Below are 18379 nucleotides of genomic sequence, written 5' to 3'. Positions count from 1 at the left end.
ATTTATATTAATCATACATGTTTAGATTTATATCAGGTGATTAGTGTACAACATACATATAAGAACTGAACTGTGTACAAAAATACATACAGAAAACCAAAAGACACTTGCAGTTATAGGGAGTCTTGCGGCTGTATTTGGTGTTAAGACACCATTGGATCGCTGTTAGGCTGGGTTCACACTATGTATATTTGAGGCTGTATTTGGTCCTGGTCCTCATGTCAGGTCCTCATAGCAACCAAAACCAGGAGTGGATTGAAAACACAGAAAGGCTCTGTTCACACAATGTTGAAATTAAGTGGATGGCCGCCATATAACGGTAAATAACTTCCATTATTTCAATATAACAGCCATTGTTTTAAAATAACAGCAAATATTTGCAATTAAATGGCGGCCATCCACTCAATTACAACATTATGTGAACATAGCCTTTCTGTGTTTTCAATCCACTTCTTGTTTTGGTTGCTATACAGCCTCAAAAATACAGCCTCAAATATACGTAGTGTGAACCCAGCCTAAGGGTATAAAGCAAACTGTACATTTCCTGGAACTGATGCTGGTGGCCAAACATATAAAATCTTCTTTTTATTTCTCAGCCAAGTGTCAAGAAGGCAGGGCCGAGCTGCTTAAGTGCCACAGCCTGACACGCCTTCTTGATTAACATCACCTTTCAGCTATTGGCCTCTGTTGCATCGCTCACTACAGTGCTCCATACTAATATAAGTGACTAATATAAGCCCTCGTTCTAGTAGTGAATACAACAAACATTATAAGGGTACAAACCCACTTGCCGGATCCGCAGTGAGTTCCTTGCTGCGTTTTTGCAGCGAGACTCACTGCGGATCCTAGCCCTATACTTTCAATGACAGACAAACACGCTGCAGGGATGTACATCCCTGCTGCGAGTTTGTCTGTAACCCGCCCCCTTAACCCCCCGGCCGCCGGAATTGATACTTTACCTGATCAGGTGAAGTATATGCTGCAGCCAGCCAGCCGCCTGCCCGCCCGCAGCCCCGATCACTCACCTGCAGCCCTGGCCGCCCGAACGACCCCCCCCCCCCCCACGATCGATCGCCCCACACACACACACACACACAGCCCCGGACGCCCAAAAACAATACTTACGGCAAGGCCGCAAAAGTCCTCGTCCACATCGCTCTCTTCAGGCTTATCCTGAAACATTCCCAAAAACACATCTTTTTTAATGCAAAAATGTCTGAAATTTTTTTCCCCTCACAAAATAGTGGAAATATTGACCCAAAATAGCACGTCGTAATATGGGTAAGTGATTCTATGATAACTGGCTTGCAGCTCCATGTTGGTCCTGGGTAGGAGAGGCTTACTTTTTCCTCTTAGTGAAGAAGCCTGACTTGGATTAACCCCTGGTAGTAACCTTATGTTTTCTGCACTGGGTATTACAGGTGTACATGGCTGCTAGCAGTTTTACTAAATATATATGCATGCCCTGTTGATATCATAACTTGGATTCCTGGAAAGTTTATATCTCACCTGCATTTTTTTTACTGATATAATAAAGGAATATTTTAAGATAATTAAAGGGGTACTTCAGCGAAAACCATTTTCTTTCAAATCAACTGGTTTTAGAAAGTTATTTCGATTTGTAATTTACTTCTATTTAAAAATCTAATACTTATCAGCTGCCTTATGTCCTGCAGGAAGTGGTGTATTCTTTCCAGTCTGACACAGTGCTCTCTGCTGCCACCTCTGTCCATGTCAGGAACTGTCCAGAGCAGCAACAAATCCCCATAGGAAACCTCTCCTGCTCTGGACAGTTCCTGTCTCGGAAAGAGGTGGCAGCAGAGAGCATTGTGTCAGACTGAAAAGAAAACACTATTCATGTAGGACATACAGCAGCTGATAAGTATGGGAAGACTTTTAAATAGAAGTGAATTACAAATCTAACTTTCTGAAACAAGTTTATTGTGAGTCTACTATCCATAAGTAGGCTTGAAAAACACAATATTGATATAATATAACCGATATAAAAACCGGTGAGATATTTTGTAGTGCAACTAATCCATGGATGCACAGGACCTTCTCTGCTATTTTACAAATTCTTATTTTAAAGAGGATGTACCACCAGGTACATCCTCTTTAACCTGAAGCCACGGATCGAACGGCGCCGGCACGCCCCCAGTGGGAGGGAATTCCCTCCCCTCCATGACGCGGCTCCCTTAGAATGAATGGAGCCACGTCATAGAGGGGAGGGAATTCCCTCCCACTGGGAGCGGCCCGGCCTACCTCCAGTGCTTGAGCACCGGCCGGTTCCGGTGCATAGAACGGCGCCGTACACGGGAACCGGGCCTCGGTCCGGAAAACGGACTGCGGCACCGGCTTCCCCGTGCCGGCGCTGTTTCGATCCGTGGCTTCAGGTTAAAGAGGATGTACCGGGTGGTACATCCTCTTTAAGTTATAGCGAGGCTTATTGCATCCTGCTCCTGTTATATAAGCTATTAGTTACCAGTACACTTACCGCAGGTTCCTCATCATCCGGAGATGACCAACCCATGTATGGCAGAATATCCACATCTTCCGCAGATATAATTTCTAGAACATTTGGTTCAGTATCAATGTCCTCATCTGCACTCTAGAGGATACAAAAGATACTTTTATTTTCCAAGTCATAATTTAGTCCACATTTTTCAATGAGAAAGAATATATATGTAATATAAGAAGATAAAATGTAGATCACTATTCCCAATGGTGGGAGATTTATCAAACATGGTGTAAAGTGAAACTGGCTCAGTTGCCCCTAGCAACCAATCAGATTCCACCTTTCATTTTCCAACGAGCCTGTGAGGAATGAAAAGTGGAATCTGATTGGTTGCTAGGGGCAACTGGGCCAGTTTCACTTTACACCATGTTTGATAAATCTCCCCCATAGTAATCTAGTAATCTCCAAATAAATAAACAAATAAAAAAAAAATAAAGTCATAGAAACCCAAGGCCATGACCATACCCTGTGCTAGACTTTTACAACCAAACTAAAATTTCTATTTCAACTGCTGAGTTAGGGAAATAAATAAAGAAACCTGCGGTTGCCGTTCCCCTTTGCGCCAGTCCCCGGGGTCAATGCTTTTTCTTCTCTGTCACAACACATAGGAAATGCCCGCTCAACCAATCACTGGCTGTGGCGGATCACTGCTGTACACTAAGCAGTTTCATATGGAGAGCTATGTCTCTGGAATACCCTTTGTGGCTGTAATACCTGGGCAGTACTTACCCTTTTTTCCACTGCCACAAAGCTTGTGAATTGAGTCACTAAAGAGTATTCTTTACTGAGCTGAATGATCAAAGACTTCATCTCCTGCTTCTTCATCTGTATATGGTATAAAATGACAAAGAACTATCACAATGACATCCTCCAGTCTCTAAAACAGTTTCATCCAAACATCCGGGTATATATATATATATATATATATATATATATATATATATATATATATATATATATATATATATATATATATCAATAATAATAATAATAATATTTATTTGTATAGCGCCAACAGATTCCGCAGCGCTTATTTAAATATATATAAATACATTACAGGTTATATATTAAATTATACAATGAATAAATTACAATAAAAAATTAGTGACCTGCTCTCAAGAGCTTACAGGCTAGGATGACTGGGAGTAACACGAGAGGCAACAAGTGCTTTATTTGTCAATGTTCCAGTCATTGTACATGGAGTCTCTAAGTGCCTATAGGTGACTGGGCAAGCCAGTCACTTTCCATTTTCTAAGCTCAGATAACAAGGACAGTGTACCTAGCACCAAAGAAGTTATAGAGAGGGGATAGCAAAGGGAGACGAGATTAAGAAATGTTATAAGCACGCCTGAAGAGATGGGTCTTTAGGGCGCGCTTGAAACTGGGGATGTTGGAAATAAGTCTGAGGTCTTTGGGTGAAGAGTTCCAGAGAACTGGTGCAGCATATATATATATATATATATATATATATATATACTGTGTATATATATATATATATATATATATATATATATATATATATATATATATATATACTGTATGTATATATATATATATATATATATATATATATAAATAAATATAAATATATATTGCCAGTTCCCTACTGGTGAGCATCACATAGGATAGGTACCTTTGCCTTGTGATCTGTCATCTTTGGAAAAACAGTCACTGTCTTAGGGCCCTATTCCACCGGACGATTATCGTTTGCATTATCGTTAACGATTAACGATCTTAAACGACCGCTATTGCGAAAGACCTGAAAACGTTCACTCATTTCCATGGAACAATAATCGTTACTTATGATCGTAATTGCGATCGTATTTCTTCGCTATTTATTTGCTATTGCGTTCGTATCTATTGCGAACGACCGAACAACGTTGTATTAAATGCAAACGATTTGCGAACGTTTTGCGAACGAGCAACGATAAAAATAGGTCCAGATCTTATAAAGCGATCAACGATTTCTCATTCGGTCGTTAATCGTTAACTGCATTTCAACCGAACGATTATCGTTTAGATTCGAACAATTTAACGATAATCTGAACGATAATCGTCCGGTGGAATAGGGCTCTTAGACTACCGCTCTGTCTTCAGGCCACCCCGCCTCCTCCGAAAGTGATTGACAGCCGATGTTGAAGTCCAGCCGAAAGTGAGCCAGCTGTCAATCACTCTTGGAGGTGGCAGGGCAGCCTAAAGACAGAGTGGTAGCCGGAGAGCGGTGTGGGCACAGACTTGCCTCGGTCACACTGTCAACCTGAATTAGAAATAGTTTTTTCCTAAAACACTGGATCACAGAGAACAAGGCCAAGGGACTTTCAGGATGCTCGCTAAGAAGGTAAAAAAAGGAAACTGGCAGCATGGATATATGCATATCCATGCTGTCAGTTTCCCTTTAGGCGCTTGTGTATGGCTATCCGAACGAAAAATATATTTTGCTTGTGCTAGTATTCTGGTTGTGGTCTGAGGCCAGACACGTCCATGTGGTATGACGGTGCTTCAAAGAAAATAACACTATATTAATACGGTAACCTGTTTTGCAGTAGTATTACACTGACCTCATTCTCATTTTCCTTCTCTTGCAGAATTCCATCCTCATAGTCTTTTATTAGCGCTCGAGCTGTGAGGGTGTGCAGTATCTGGAGGCAATGAGATCAATTGCATGTAAGAAAAACTACGTAAATACATCACATATTACATAGCTGTGAGCAGAAGCCTAAATCCTGAGCCTGAGGTCCAATATGATAATAACTATTGTGCCTGATGATGTAGACCATTTATATACAAATAAAATATAAAGTATACTGATCTCCCCACTGGCACTCCCTAGCAATGACTTTTTGGACCTTTTTGCCTGTACAATTCCAGTTCGTAGTTGGTCACGAACAATGTAGATATAATACTAGCTGGGCGACTGGTGGGATCTCCTCTAACCAGTTATTCTTTTTTTTTTTATTCAATTTTTATTATATTTTTGAGATATAATATAATATAATAAATATAATAAAAATTAAATCTAACCAGTTATTCTGACATTAAAGTTTAAAGTTATGGTAAGGAGAAGAAAAATAATGAGTAATGTAACATACTGTTCCAGTTGTCTTCTGTAGTTCAGTGGTTGAAACCATGTTCTCAAGCTCCTCACCACTAACTAAAGCCTTTAGTGTTGCCTAAAAGAATGAAAGTTCATATAAGCAGAAGACGTCTTTCAGTAATTAATAAATGCAACACGGTTAAACACAAAAAAAGGAACAATAACAATAAATGGTGGACTTAATCACCAATTCCAATGCAGGAATATACACGTTTTATATGCAGATTTTGCTGCCCCCTGCCTACTGCAAAGGCCGAAACCCAACTGCACAGAAAGAACTCATACATTTAAAACCCGCACCACATGTCGATTTGTGCCCAGATATTTTTCTACAACAAGTAGATAGGACTTATACAAGCTGTAGCTATAAAAGAGGCATATCCAAACATGTACATAGCAAACCAAAATACTAGGTACATAAAATTATTAGGTAACAAAAACACACACAAAAAAATCAAAATAAAAAAAAAATAAACATACTGTGAGACAAACGGGTTAAGAACAATTAAAAAAAACACCAATAGAAGCATATGGCTCTTAAGTTATAAGTTATTTTTCTTATCTAATAAACTATTTTGGTTTACTGTGTACATATTTAGTGGTGTGTCTTTTATAATACACAGCTTGTGCTCTTCTGTTGTGGTTGTATAATTTATTGTGTGTGCTTAACAGCACTCTATAGGATTATGTAAAGTGGTGCCTGCTCGTTCTTTAGTGTATTCAAATAGATAGGACTTGCTGTGACAGTATTAATCTCCAGACTGCAATTCTGGATGAAAAATACACTACAACAAACCATTCATGCACCAGAGGCTTTCCTCTGGTCAACACTCCCTTTATTTTTACTATATATAATAGACCAGGGATGGGCAACCTGTTGCAAATCTACAATTCCCATCATGCGTGGACAGCCAAAGAGTTAACTTTAGCTGTCCAGGCACGATGGGAATTGTAGTTTTGCAACAGCTGGAGGGCCAAAGGCTCCCCATCCATGTAATAGACCAGGGTATCCTTTCCACTCAGCACCAAAACTATTACAGATCCACTTTTACATTAATGTGTACTTAAAGGGGTTATTCAGCGCTACAAAAACATGGCCACTTTCCCCCTACTGTTGTCTCCAGTTCAGGTGCAGTTTGCAATTAAGCTCCATTTACTTCAATGGAACTGAGTTTCAAAACCCCACCCAAACTGGAGACAACAGTCGGGGGAAAGTGGCCATGTTTTTGTAGCGCTGGATAACCCCTTTAACAGAGTTGTCCAGGATTAGAAAAACATGGAATGAGAAATCATTGATCGTTTGATAGAATCTGGACCTATTTTCATTGTCAATCGTTCACAAACTGTTCAAACACCGTTCGCTGTAATAACACGTTGTTCAATCGTTCCCTGGTCTATCAGCCAGGAAAGGACGAGCGCAAGTAACGATCCTTGTCCTTTGTAATAGGGTGAATGATTTAAGATCATTTGTCATAGCGGTCGTCTGAGAACGTTTATCGTTAATCGCCGAAAGATTGTCCCATGTAATAACACCCTTAGTGTGCCTTTTCCAAATCTAGAACCCCTTTAAGAGGCCTATGTGCATAGACAGTTCACTGACAGCAGTGCAATTCAAATAATTACTGGGTTTACTGAAATCACTGTATTACTTTCATCCTGATCCTCTGCCCCGCCTGCACCAGAGAGGCAGGAAGAGGGCAAGACGGCGGGGGAAAAAAGTGAAATTTATGCCAGCTGTGATTTCACTCTATGCGTACAGAGAGGCTCTTCTGTGCATGGGATATCTGTAGAAGCATTGCACCATTACATAACTGCTGCCTGCCTGCGGGCCGCCGGGGGAATTTTTTATATTGGTGCAGGAGATGCCGGTCTTGATAAATCCCGCCCTTTGTTACAGCATATGAGATTGTCAGTAAATGTAAAGGAAGTGTGTTGGTTGACATAGTACTGCGTGGCAAAGTTATATAATGTTTCACCACAATTTCCATTTTCTAGTTGCTTGGCTTGTATAGGTGACACATGCTTATCAAGTCCAAGCCACATAACCAAAAACCATGTTGTGAATATTGCGGCAGTACTGCTACATGTGTGGGCCAACCACAACAAATATATAACATACCCACCTGAGTGCAATTAGAGACAAACCCATAAACAAAAAGACTGTCCTCATAGAATATGGCTGGTATGTTTGCAGGGGCTTGTAGGATCTCGGAGTTCTGATTGTACTGCCTCCACTTCACTGATGCAGCTGTACACGCAGCAGAATCTAGACGCTTTTTTTGTTTCTCCATCTATAACAAAAAATATTTCAGCTATGTTCACACACAGTATTTTGAGGCCATTTTTTCGAGCTGTAAAACGTGCTTAAAAAAAAAAGGTCAGTTTATGGCTTAAAGTTTCCCTGTCATTTTAAAAAACTTTTGACATGTCATAGAGACACGTCAAAAGTTTTGATCGGTCCAGGTCTGAGTGTTCACACTCGTAACTGCAGTCACACACGTCCTCTCCCTGCTCTGGGTAAGTAAAAGAAAAGAGTCATAAAAGTCTTAGACTTACAATATGAGTCCGACTCTTTTTTCAGACACAGAGCAAGACTGGACCACGCTGCAGCGGTCTTCTCCTGGCTTTCTCTCCCAATCAGTATGGTTCTTAACTTTGACTGGGACAGATCAAAACTTTTGACGTGTCTCTATGATGTGTCAAAAGTTTTTTAAAGACAGGTACACTTTAAGTAAATAGCCCAAAAATATTCAAGGGAAATATATAGTACAATGGCTATTAGTGCGCACATGTGTTAAATTTACAGCTGTTCATTTTATGAAATTAAGAGTCCAGGTCTTTTTTTGGGGATTCGCAGCCTAAAAAAAAAAAGCCAACACAGCTTATAAAGCAGCCAAATGTTTTCTACTTTTTTGCATGAAAAATAGAGCAGCTAAAAATACAGGAAAATAAACTGCAAAGTCATTGTCATATAATTGCCTCATTAGGTTTCTCTTCAGCTTGATGATTCTGGATCTGGCGTAAAAGAAGATTGAGGGAGATTTATACAAACTAAAATATATTAGAACTGGCCATACTGTGGTTTGTAAATTCTGCATATATTTGACCCAAAAACATGATCAGGTTTTCATATAAGCTATTGTTTTCCAACCAGTGGCTCACTTGTGAAACTTTGGGCTCCCTGCATTTGGCTCTCCAGCCGATGATGGGTCTAGAAATATTTGTGCACTAGTGGATCCAGGGATGGGAGGATTTGAGAATATTGCTGGGACATGGTACTAAAGCTAAAACCATATCACCGGCAGTTCTGGGATTTGTGCAGGAAAACTTTCTCAACTGGGTCTACATTGAGTATGAAGAGACACCATGGGACACTAGGTAGAACATATACAGAGAACCATCTAATGCCCAGTGAGTTCCACCTAGTGTGCATGTTATCTCCCCACGCTTAATGTCAGATCAGGTGGAAGCAGTGGCGGATTAAATGTACCCTGGGCCCCGGGCTGTCCACCCAACCTGGGCCCCCCCCCAGTCAATTCGCCCACATTATAATCTGCTACTGCGTCCCCCCCCCCACTGTCTCCAATAAACACTGCCTGCCTCCCCTCCCTGCTGGCCCCAATAAACATAATGTTTGGTCCCTTGCTGCTACCCCCAGTAAGCATTGCCCACCCCACCTCCACTGCCCCCAATAAACATATCGCCAGCTCACCTGGTCCCCTGATGTTGCCCCCCCCCCCCAAGGTCACAGCAGCACAGATGATGTCAGGAGAGGAGGGTGCTGATCTTATAGGAGAGGTCCAAGCAGCACAGAGGATGTCAGGAGAAGAGGGTGCTGATCTTATAGGAGAGGTCCGAGCAGCACAGAGGATGTCAGGAGAGGAGGGTGCTGATCTATAGGGGAGGTCCCAGCAGCACAGAGGATGTCAGGAGAGGAGGGTGCTAATCCTATAGGAGATAGTCCCCCTTTATAGATGGTCTCCCTCTTTCCCCCTCTATAGATGGTCCCCCTCTTTCCCCCCTTATAGATGGTCCCCCTCTTTCCCCCTCTATAGATGGTCCCCCTCTTTCCCCCCTTATAGATGGTCCCCCTCTTTCCCCCTCTATAGATGGTCCCCCTCTTTCCCCCTCTATAGATGGTCCCCCTCTTTCCCTCTTTATAGCTGGTCCCCTTCTTTCCCCCCTTATAGATGGTCCCCCTCTTTCCCTCTTTATAGCTGGTCCCCCTCTTTCCCCCTTATAGATGGTCCCCCTCTTCCCTCTCCCCCCTTATAGCTGGTCCTCTTTTCCCCCCTTATAGCTGGTCCCCCTCTTTCCCCCCTTATAGCTGGTCCTCCTTTCCCCCCTTATAGCTGGTCCCCCTCTTTCCCCCTTATAGCTGGTCCCCCTCTTCCCTCTCCCCCCTTATAGCTGGTCCCCCTCTTCCCTCTCCCCCCTTATAGCTGGTCCTCCTTTCCCCCCTTATAGCTGGTCCCCCTCTTCCCTCTCCCCCCTTATAGCTGGTCCTCCTTTCCCCCCTTATAGATGGTCCCCCTCTCCCCCCTCCCTTTATAGATGGTCCCCCTCTTCCCCCTCCCTTATAGATGGTCCCCCTCTCCCCCCTCCCTTTATAGATGGTCCCCCTCTCCCCCCTCCCTTATAGATGGTCCCCCTCTCCCCCCTTATAGATAGTCCCCCTCTCCCCCCTCCCTTATAGATGGTCCCCCTCTCCCCCCTCCCTTATAGATAGTCCCCCTCTCCCCCCTCCTTTATAGATGGTCCCCCTCTCCCCCCTCCCTTATAGATAGTCCCCCTCTCCCCCCTCCTTTATAGATGGTCCCCCTCTCCCCCCTTATAGATGGTCCCCCTCTCCCCCCTTATAGATGGTCCCCCTCTCCCCCCTCCCTTATAGATGGTCCCCCTCTCCCCCCTCCCTTATAGATAGTCCCCCTCTCCCCCCCTTCTTTATAGATGGTCCCCCTCTCCCCCCTCCCTTATAGATGGTCCCCCTCTCCCCCCTCCCTTATAGCTGGTCCTCCTTTCCCCATTTATAGATGGTCCCCCTCTCCCCCCCCCCCTTATAGCTGGCCCACCTTTCCCCCCCTTTATAGATGCCCCCCAGTGAGTAAATAACACAAAAATAACAAAATACAACTCACCTACCCTGCGTTCCCCCGTCGATCCTCTCTCCGGCTGATGCGCGGCTGCCGGGGGTGTCCGGTCCTCTCCCCGACAGCGCGCGCATCACACAGCTCCTAGTGCCGCCTGGGCCCTGACTTCCGGTACGTGCGCTCCCAGTACCAGAAGTCAGGGCCCCAGGCGGCACTAGGAGCTGTGTGATGCGCGCGCTACCGGGGAGAGGACCGGACACCCCCGGCAGCCGCGCATCAGCCGGAGACTCTTGTGACCGCAAGCGAAACAATGCTTGCGGTCACAAGAGTGCAGTGGCGAGGGGGCCTCCCGGGCGGCATTATAATGTGGGCGGCAAGGCATGGGCCCCCCCGGAGCCTCAGGCCCCGGGCGGCCGCCCAAACCGCCTACATTATAATCCGCCATTGGGTGGAAGAGTGTCTACACAAGCCCTTTAACACTTATAGAGGATATGTCATCATGGGTCTGTTTCAGCAAAAAACAGCAATGCACATGACATAACAGTTCTGGAATATCTTTTGTTATAGCTCAGTACTCTTTTAAAAATACAGAATATGGCTATGTTCACACAATGTCAAAAAAAGAGAAAAGGCGGAAGCTTTTTCTATTTAAAAAGATGTCTGTTATTGCCGCGATTTAACTGACTGCAATGACAATGGGGGAGATCTATGAAAGAGTGTAAATATACACCTGGTGTAAACTGCCCACAGCAACCAATCACAGCTCAGCTTTCAGCTCTGGTAAAATATAAGAGGAGCTGTGGTGGCAGTTTACACCAGGTGTATATTTACACCCTTTCATAAATCTCCCCCAATGTATTGAATAACGGATGTTTTTACCACGGACGTGAACATGATCATTATTTTCGGACGTCTTTTGTAAACAGCGGACGTTTTTTATTAGTTGTTCTTTTTTCTGCGTTCTTTCCCCGTCTTTACTATTAAAGCGGCACTGCCGAGAGAACCTGCTGATATGCCGCAAAAGCCCTTTACCTTAGCTGTTGATAGCCGTTAGAACTGCTCCTCTGCAATCTTCCTAAAATCACTTATTGCCCCTATGCAAATTTGGGCCTGAAGAGCCTGGGTCCTGGAGCACCACTCCATCACGCCCAGTCCGCCCCCTCCAGTCCAGTTCACCCAGCACAGCCTCCTCCCGTCCTGCCCAGTCGGTAATAAAAAAGTTCCCCCTTCCGGATCACGCCAGCCCCTGCCCCGCATCCACACTGCTGCCGACATCCCCCAGCAGGTACAGCGACGTCATTACTGCCCCTGCCGGAGGTTCCCTCAGAGATCATGTCCAGGTTACATCCCAGGCGGGGGGGGGGGGGTTGGTGGTCCGTGCGGCGCGGAGGAGGCTGGCGGCAGGGCTGACATCTCACACTGCTCCGAGATCTGCGGTCCTGCTTCGGGATCTGCGGTCTGGTGCAACGGACCGCAGATCCTGGAGCAGTGTCAGATGTTATCCCTGCCGCCAGCCTCCTCCGCGCCGCACAGACCACCAGCCCCCCCGCCTGGGATGTAACCTGGACATGATCTCTGAGGGATCCTCCGGCAGGGGCAGTGATGACGTCGCTGCTCCTGCTGGGGGATCCCTCCGGCGACTGACCGGCTGAAGAGGCTAGAAGAGATGAACACAGTATTAGGTGAGTATACATATATATATATTTTTTTGTAGCAATGCAGGGGGGCATAATAACTATATGGGGGACATTATTACTATATGGGGGACATTGCAGGGGGTCATTATAACTATATGGGGGTCATTATAACTATATGGGGGACATTGCAGGGGGCAATATAACTATATGGGGGACATTGCAGGGGGACAATATAACTATATGGGGGACATTGCAGGGGGACAATATAACTATATGGGGGACATTGCAGGGGGACAATATAACTATATGGGGGACATTGCAGGGGGACAATATAACTATATGGGGGACATTGCAGGGGGGCAATATAACTATATGGGGGACATTGCAGGGGGACAATATAACTATATGGGGGACAAGGCAGGGATACATTATTAGTATATGGGGTGAGGGGGCTGGTTGAGGGTGTGAAGGGGGAGTTAGGGGAGGCTGGTTGAGGGGGGGAGTGAGGGGTTGAGTGTGGGCTGGGTGAGGGGTGGAAAGAGAGGGATGCTTTTACATTTTTTTTATTTTTTTTTTTTTGGGGGGGGGGGGCGTTGTGGCATTTTGCACTGAGATTTGATTATAGTTTTTTTTTTTTTATAGTCCGGCCCTCCGACGGTCTTAGGGACAGTGAACTGGCCCCCTGTGTGAAAAGTTTGGGGACCCCTGCTGTACTGGGTGAACTGGACAGAAGGGGACGGGAGGGGGTGGACTGGGCGGGACGGAGTGATGCTCCCGGACCCAGGCAAAGCCCCAAATGGTCTTCAGGCCCGAATTTGCATAGGGGCAATTAGCGATTTTAGGAAGATTGCAGAGGCGCAGATAAGCGCTTCTAACTGCTATCAATTGCTAAGGTAAAGGGCTTTTGCGGCATATCAGCAGGTTCTCTCGGCAGAACCTGCTGATAGTGCCGCTTTAAATTCAATGGACTTTTCCATTAAGCATCACCCAAAGGCCAATTAGTAACCCCAAACTAGAATAATATGCCACTGTTTGACATTATCCAAGCAGAGCTGACAGTGCCAGACCCTTGGAATTGCCCCCCACTAGTAACATACATTTACATTAAGAATAACACAGCAATAGCACATTACAGAGCTGTAAGAGAAGGTGTCCCTTAATTCTTATTTCATGGGGAAAACAAGTAATTAGTAAACCAGACAGGTCAGGAGTGGTGAGGGGTTCCCTTTTAGTCAAAACCATACAACTAGGCCGTATAAATAATAATAATTATTATTATTATAAATTTTTTTAATTATAATTCTTTATCATATAATCCAGAACAGCATATTATGGGACATTTTTGTTAAACAAGGCAATATAATAAAATAGATGTTACCTGATCCGTCCATTTGCTCTTAGATTTGTCTGCAAAATATTCAAAGGCTCCAGATCCATATTGTGCTAAACACCTGAGCATGTGCTTATTAGCTGTAGTCCTGAAGAAAAGAAATATAAAAGTAATACATGCCCATAAAGAACTGCTACTTAGGTTATCTGCTTTCATAGGATCTGCAAGGAGCAATGCTGCTATAAGGTAAATGTAAATCACTAAATACAGTAGTGCCTTGTATTACGAGTATAATTCGTTCAGGGACCGTGCTTGAAATACAAATCCACTCTTACACCAAAGCAAATTTTCCCATAAGAAATGCCTGATATGCCGACAATTGGTTCCACACCCCAAAAATAATGATTAATTATTCTGAATAACGTGTAAAACGGATTAAACAAACATTCAGAAACAGCGGAATATGTGATATTATAAGTTACTGTACAGTAATGGAGAGGATGGGAAACACAAGGGCTGACAGAGACTGCAGGGAGCATGAAGGAATGAGCAGGGCAGATGTGGGCACAGTATAGCAGCGCTCTCTGTCCGGGGAGAGAGGGGTTACAGCTATGAAGAGATTACCTCCACAGTTCTGTCCCCTGATGTAAGCCCCAGCCTGAAGTGGATCTGCTATGATTTGGAAGGTGAGACTTCCTGGGTCAGAGTACAGGGCTGTAGACCACGCTATGCAGACCATGCCCCTTTCCCACTCCCCCTCCCACCCAGTACTGGGAGCTCTTACACCAAAGCAATGCTCTTAAACCAAGTCACAATTTTGAGAAACTGTGAACTCTTAAACCAAAACGCTCTTAAACCAAGTTACTCTTAAACCAAGGTACCACTGTATAATAGATTATAATAGCTTACCCTACACCACAAGTGAACAGATTAATGTGATTCTTATTTTTGTTTAGAATTTGAAAGACCAGGTTTTCATTTTGGACATGTCCATCACTGATGAGGAGAACTTTGTGACGCCCCGTTTTTGGTCTGAGCAAACACAGCGATTGCAGAACCTTCCAGAACTCAGTGCTCCCCATGTTGGGTTTGGCCTCCTATGAGTTGATGAGACATCAAAGGGTAAATTACAGGATAAGACAAGGTAAATTATATGTACAAAATCACAAAAAAGTTAAGTCTAAAGACAAGTGCAAATGCTGGTATCTTTAGGAAAAAAGGTTAATTTCTGACGGAAGAAAAAAAATATCAGTGGCGCTACGCCTCTTACTTTTATGAACTGTTCCATATTTGAAGTATCATTAGTTTGGTAGGTCTTTGGGCAGTAAAAGAACTCTTTGTAATCTGCAAACAAAAAAGAAATATTTGTGATCGTGATTTAACCCCTTCCCTCCTGGGCATATTTACGTTTTTGCATTTTAGTTTTTTCCTTCTCGGGTTTAAAAGGCCATAGCACTTGCATTTTTTCACCCTCAGACCCACATAACTTATTTTTTGTGCAACTAATTGTACTTTGCAATGGCAGACTTAATTTTTGCATACAATATATTGCGAAACCAGAAAAAAATTGCACAGTGAAATTGAAAATAAAACGCAATTTTTTTTTTATTTGGGTTGGTTTTGTGTTTACACCATTCGCCATATGGTAAAACTGACTTGTTTTGCATGTTCCTCAAGTTGTTACCATTACAATGATATGTAACATGTATAACTTTTATATTATTTGATGGCTTATAAAAAATCAAAACCTTTCAAAAAAACGAAATGTTCTTTAAAATTGCTCTTTTCCCAGGCTTATAGCGCTGTTTTCCTTTGGTCTATGGGGCTTGCGTATATGTGACTTTTTGATCACTTTTTATCACAATTTTTCTGAATTTGATGCGACCAAAAATGCGAAATTTTGCACTTTGGAATTTTTTGCGCTTACCGTGCGAGATCAAGAATGTGATATTTTAATAATTCGGGCGATTACGCACGCGGCGATGTCAAATATGTTTGTTTGTTTATTTATTTATTTTTATTTATTAAATGGTAAAAGGGGGGTGATTTAAACTTTTATTAGGGGAGGGGATTTTTTATTATAAATTTTTTTTTTTTTCACATACAGTAATTGAAAGCCCCCTGGGGGACTTCTATATACACAGCACTGATCTCCCTGGGGGACTTCTATATACACAGCACTGATCTCCCATCGAGATCAATGCTGTGTATATAATAGAGCAATGATCCATCAGATCAGTGCTCTATTATAATGGTCTGCAGAAGACCATCTAAATGGATTGCCGAGCCGGCATCAGCGTCATTCTGACACTGAGCCCCGGCCGGCTCAGTACAGCGGAGGGGGAGATCCGGCCACTAGACACCAGGGAGAGGGGGCACACAGGACTGTTAGAGATAGCTGTCATGTTTGGCAGCTGCATCTAACTGACCGAATTAGCGGGCATGGCCCCTCTCTGAACCTCCCCACCCCCCGCAGGACGTTAAAGGAACCTGTTTACTTAGAACTCAAAAATAGCAGTGCGGTTGCTTATAGTTATTAATAAGAGACTTCTCCACGCTCCAGTCCTCCTTAGATACAGGATTTAGCTGCTAATGGGTTGACTAGGTGACCTCATAAGCCACACTTCAATGCCGGGTTTACATTTATATTTTCCATCGCATTTGAACCCACTTCTGGCTTTGGCACAAAAACTGGTGTGAAACCAGCATAAGGTAAAATAAAACACTTTATCCAGGTTTCGAAAAACATGGCTACTTTCCACTGCAAAAACAGAACCACCCCTGTCCTCAGGTTGTGTGTGGTATTACAATTAAGCTCCATTCACTTTATTGAAGCACACCCAAACTCAGGACAACATAGGTGCTGTTTCTGAAAGAAAGCGGACATGTTTTTCTAAACTTGGATAACCCCTTTAATAGTATACATCCCAATGTATTTACTTACTTGACCCAAAAAGGACAACATTCCTATATGAACTGTATATATTATCAAGTGCAAGCAGTGCAAGCTGTTTAGCACTGCGAAAGCAGGACTCCATAGAGTTAGAACAGTCAAGGCATATAGTCATATACGCTTCTTCATAATGGTTGTTAAATTCCGGTTGAAAAATCAACATGCACGCCTATAAAAACAGAAACAACATTAATAATCAGTGTAAGCGTGTTACCTGCATTTACCTAGCTATGTACAAAGGAAAGGAAACGAGTATCTGTCAGGAGACGGCATTGACAGCATATGGCTTAGAGGAGTCAACATACAATGGAGTGTCTCATTTGTTAATGAAACTGGAATTTATGAATCACCCCCCTCCCAGAGACTAGCAATTCATTTCATACATATCATTACCTTTTCTGTCTCCTTCCCCCAGTTCTAAGCCTGCTGCTCCATGCCGAAGACACAGAAAGCTGTGTGTGAGCTGTTCTCTACGTCTCACCCTCCTCCTACTTCCCTTCCGAGACGGCTCATGTAAACAGTGATCCTGTACAATAGACTACCTTCAGTGCACTGATCCACCCACCAGCTCCTCCTACAAAAATAATGAGCTGGCATTATGCAGTGATGTCACTATGTAGAATACTGGGTTAAAAATCATGAAGAGACAGTGGGTGAGCATATTGCACTTGAGGGTTGTGCACTCGTAACTAACCACTATGTTTCCGTGTTTGGTGAATGATTTCAGGCCTTTTTCAAAAGTCCTTGTTTGCATTCGTTTATCGTTAATCCGAGAAAACCATAACTAGTCGGACCATAAATCTACTGCATTACAGACAGCATAATTAGCCAGCCAGGAACACTGTTTACATCAGCCACCTTGGAAGCAAGGGGGGAGGAGGGGGAGACAGAACAAGTCAACCACACCATTTTCTGTGTCTTCAGCAGTAAGCAGCAGGCTCAGAACTGGAGGAAGGAGACAGATAAGGTGATAACATGTATGAAGCAAATTTTTAGTCTCCAAGAAGGAAGGATGGTTAAGCACGTATTTTACTTGAGTGGAATACCCCTTTAACTGACAAAGAAATGTAAACATCAGGAGTATTACCCTAAGCATACCTCTTGACAAAATTGGTGCAGCTAGCCTGACGGAGGCCAAATGCACAATGGAATCAAAATGTAAAGTGTCAGAGGAAAAGAGCAAATAAAGTTATAGTATTTTACCTCACTGTCTTCATCTGGATGTTTCTCAACCCACATCCTTGGGATATAAGTAATTTCCACATATATATAAATAGTAAGACCATCATCGCCAAATGAGCTGGATTCTTCTGTTTGGACTACAGCTTTGCACTCTGTTTTCTGCAATATAGATAGTTGACTTACAGTTTCAGAATGGGTTAAATGTGAGCTCTATCCTACACTCCTTTTTCCAATTTTCATCTACTTGCAGGCCCAAAGTGATGTCACAAAATTTATCCACACCCTACCGCCCACTGAGTGATGCCACCTCCCACAAAGCTCCATCCAGCCTACTCCATTGTAAGTCTATGAGGCGGCCTTGACGGAAATGATTGACAGCAGGGAAGGTCAGTCAGCTACTGTGTGCTGCTAACTGCTCGTTCTCCTAAATGGTGGCACCAATTAAAACTTTTTTTTTATTGTGCAGGTGAAGAGATGAGGGCACAAATGTGACTTTGACTATGGAACCCCAGTAATTTTCCCCTAGTACATAGATGGAAAGGACTTACTTTTACTTTAATCTTGTGTGTCCAACATGA

The 18379-nt window shown here is 43.4% G+C and overlaps 1 protein-coding gene across 13 annotated transcripts in view; it reads right to left on the bottom strand.

The window, feature by feature from the left end:
• Positions 1 to 18379, bottom strand: part of LOC138792403 (protein mono-ADP-ribosyltransferase PARP4-like) — a 226246-nt gene that overhangs the window by 36051 nt on the left and 171816 nt on the right. For 12 of the 13 annotated variants that reach the window (XM_069969777.1, XM_069969776.1, XM_069969775.1 and 9 more), the window contains 11 exons: positions 17823 to 17960; positions 16611 to 16788; positions 14937 to 15010; positions 14576 to 14763; positions 13715 to 13814; positions 7733 to 7900; positions 5605 to 5685; positions 5074 to 5154; positions 3245 to 3340; positions 2495 to 2608; positions 1126 to 1173 (listed from right to left, as the gene is read on the bottom strand). In XM_069969777.1, coding sequence (XP_069825878.1) covers positions 1126 to 1173; positions 2495 to 2608; positions 3245 to 3340; positions 5074 to 5154; positions 5605 to 5685; positions 7733 to 7900; positions 13715 to 13814; positions 14576 to 14763; positions 14937 to 15010; positions 16611 to 16788; positions 17823 to 17960 — 1266 coding nt within the window. The remainder of the gene's footprint in view (positions 1 to 1125; positions 1174 to 2494; positions 2609 to 3244; positions 3341 to 5073; positions 5155 to 5604; positions 5686 to 7732; positions 7901 to 13714; positions 13815 to 14575; positions 14764 to 14936; positions 15011 to 16610; positions 16789 to 17822; positions 17961 to 18379) is intronic. The other variant, XM_069969781.1, reaches the window with a different exon arrangement.

The sequence above is a fragment of the Dendropsophus ebraccatus genome, chromosome 5 (genome assembly GCF_027789765.1).
Source record: "Dendropsophus ebraccatus isolate aDenEbr1 chromosome 5, aDenEbr1.pat, whole genome shotgun sequence".
Lineage (NCBI taxonomy): Eukaryota > Metazoa > Chordata > Amphibia > Anura > Hylidae > Dendropsophus > Dendropsophus ebraccatus.
The sequence above is the reverse complement of the archived record's forward strand: the minus strand, read 5'-3'. Positions and strand labels throughout refer to the sequence as shown.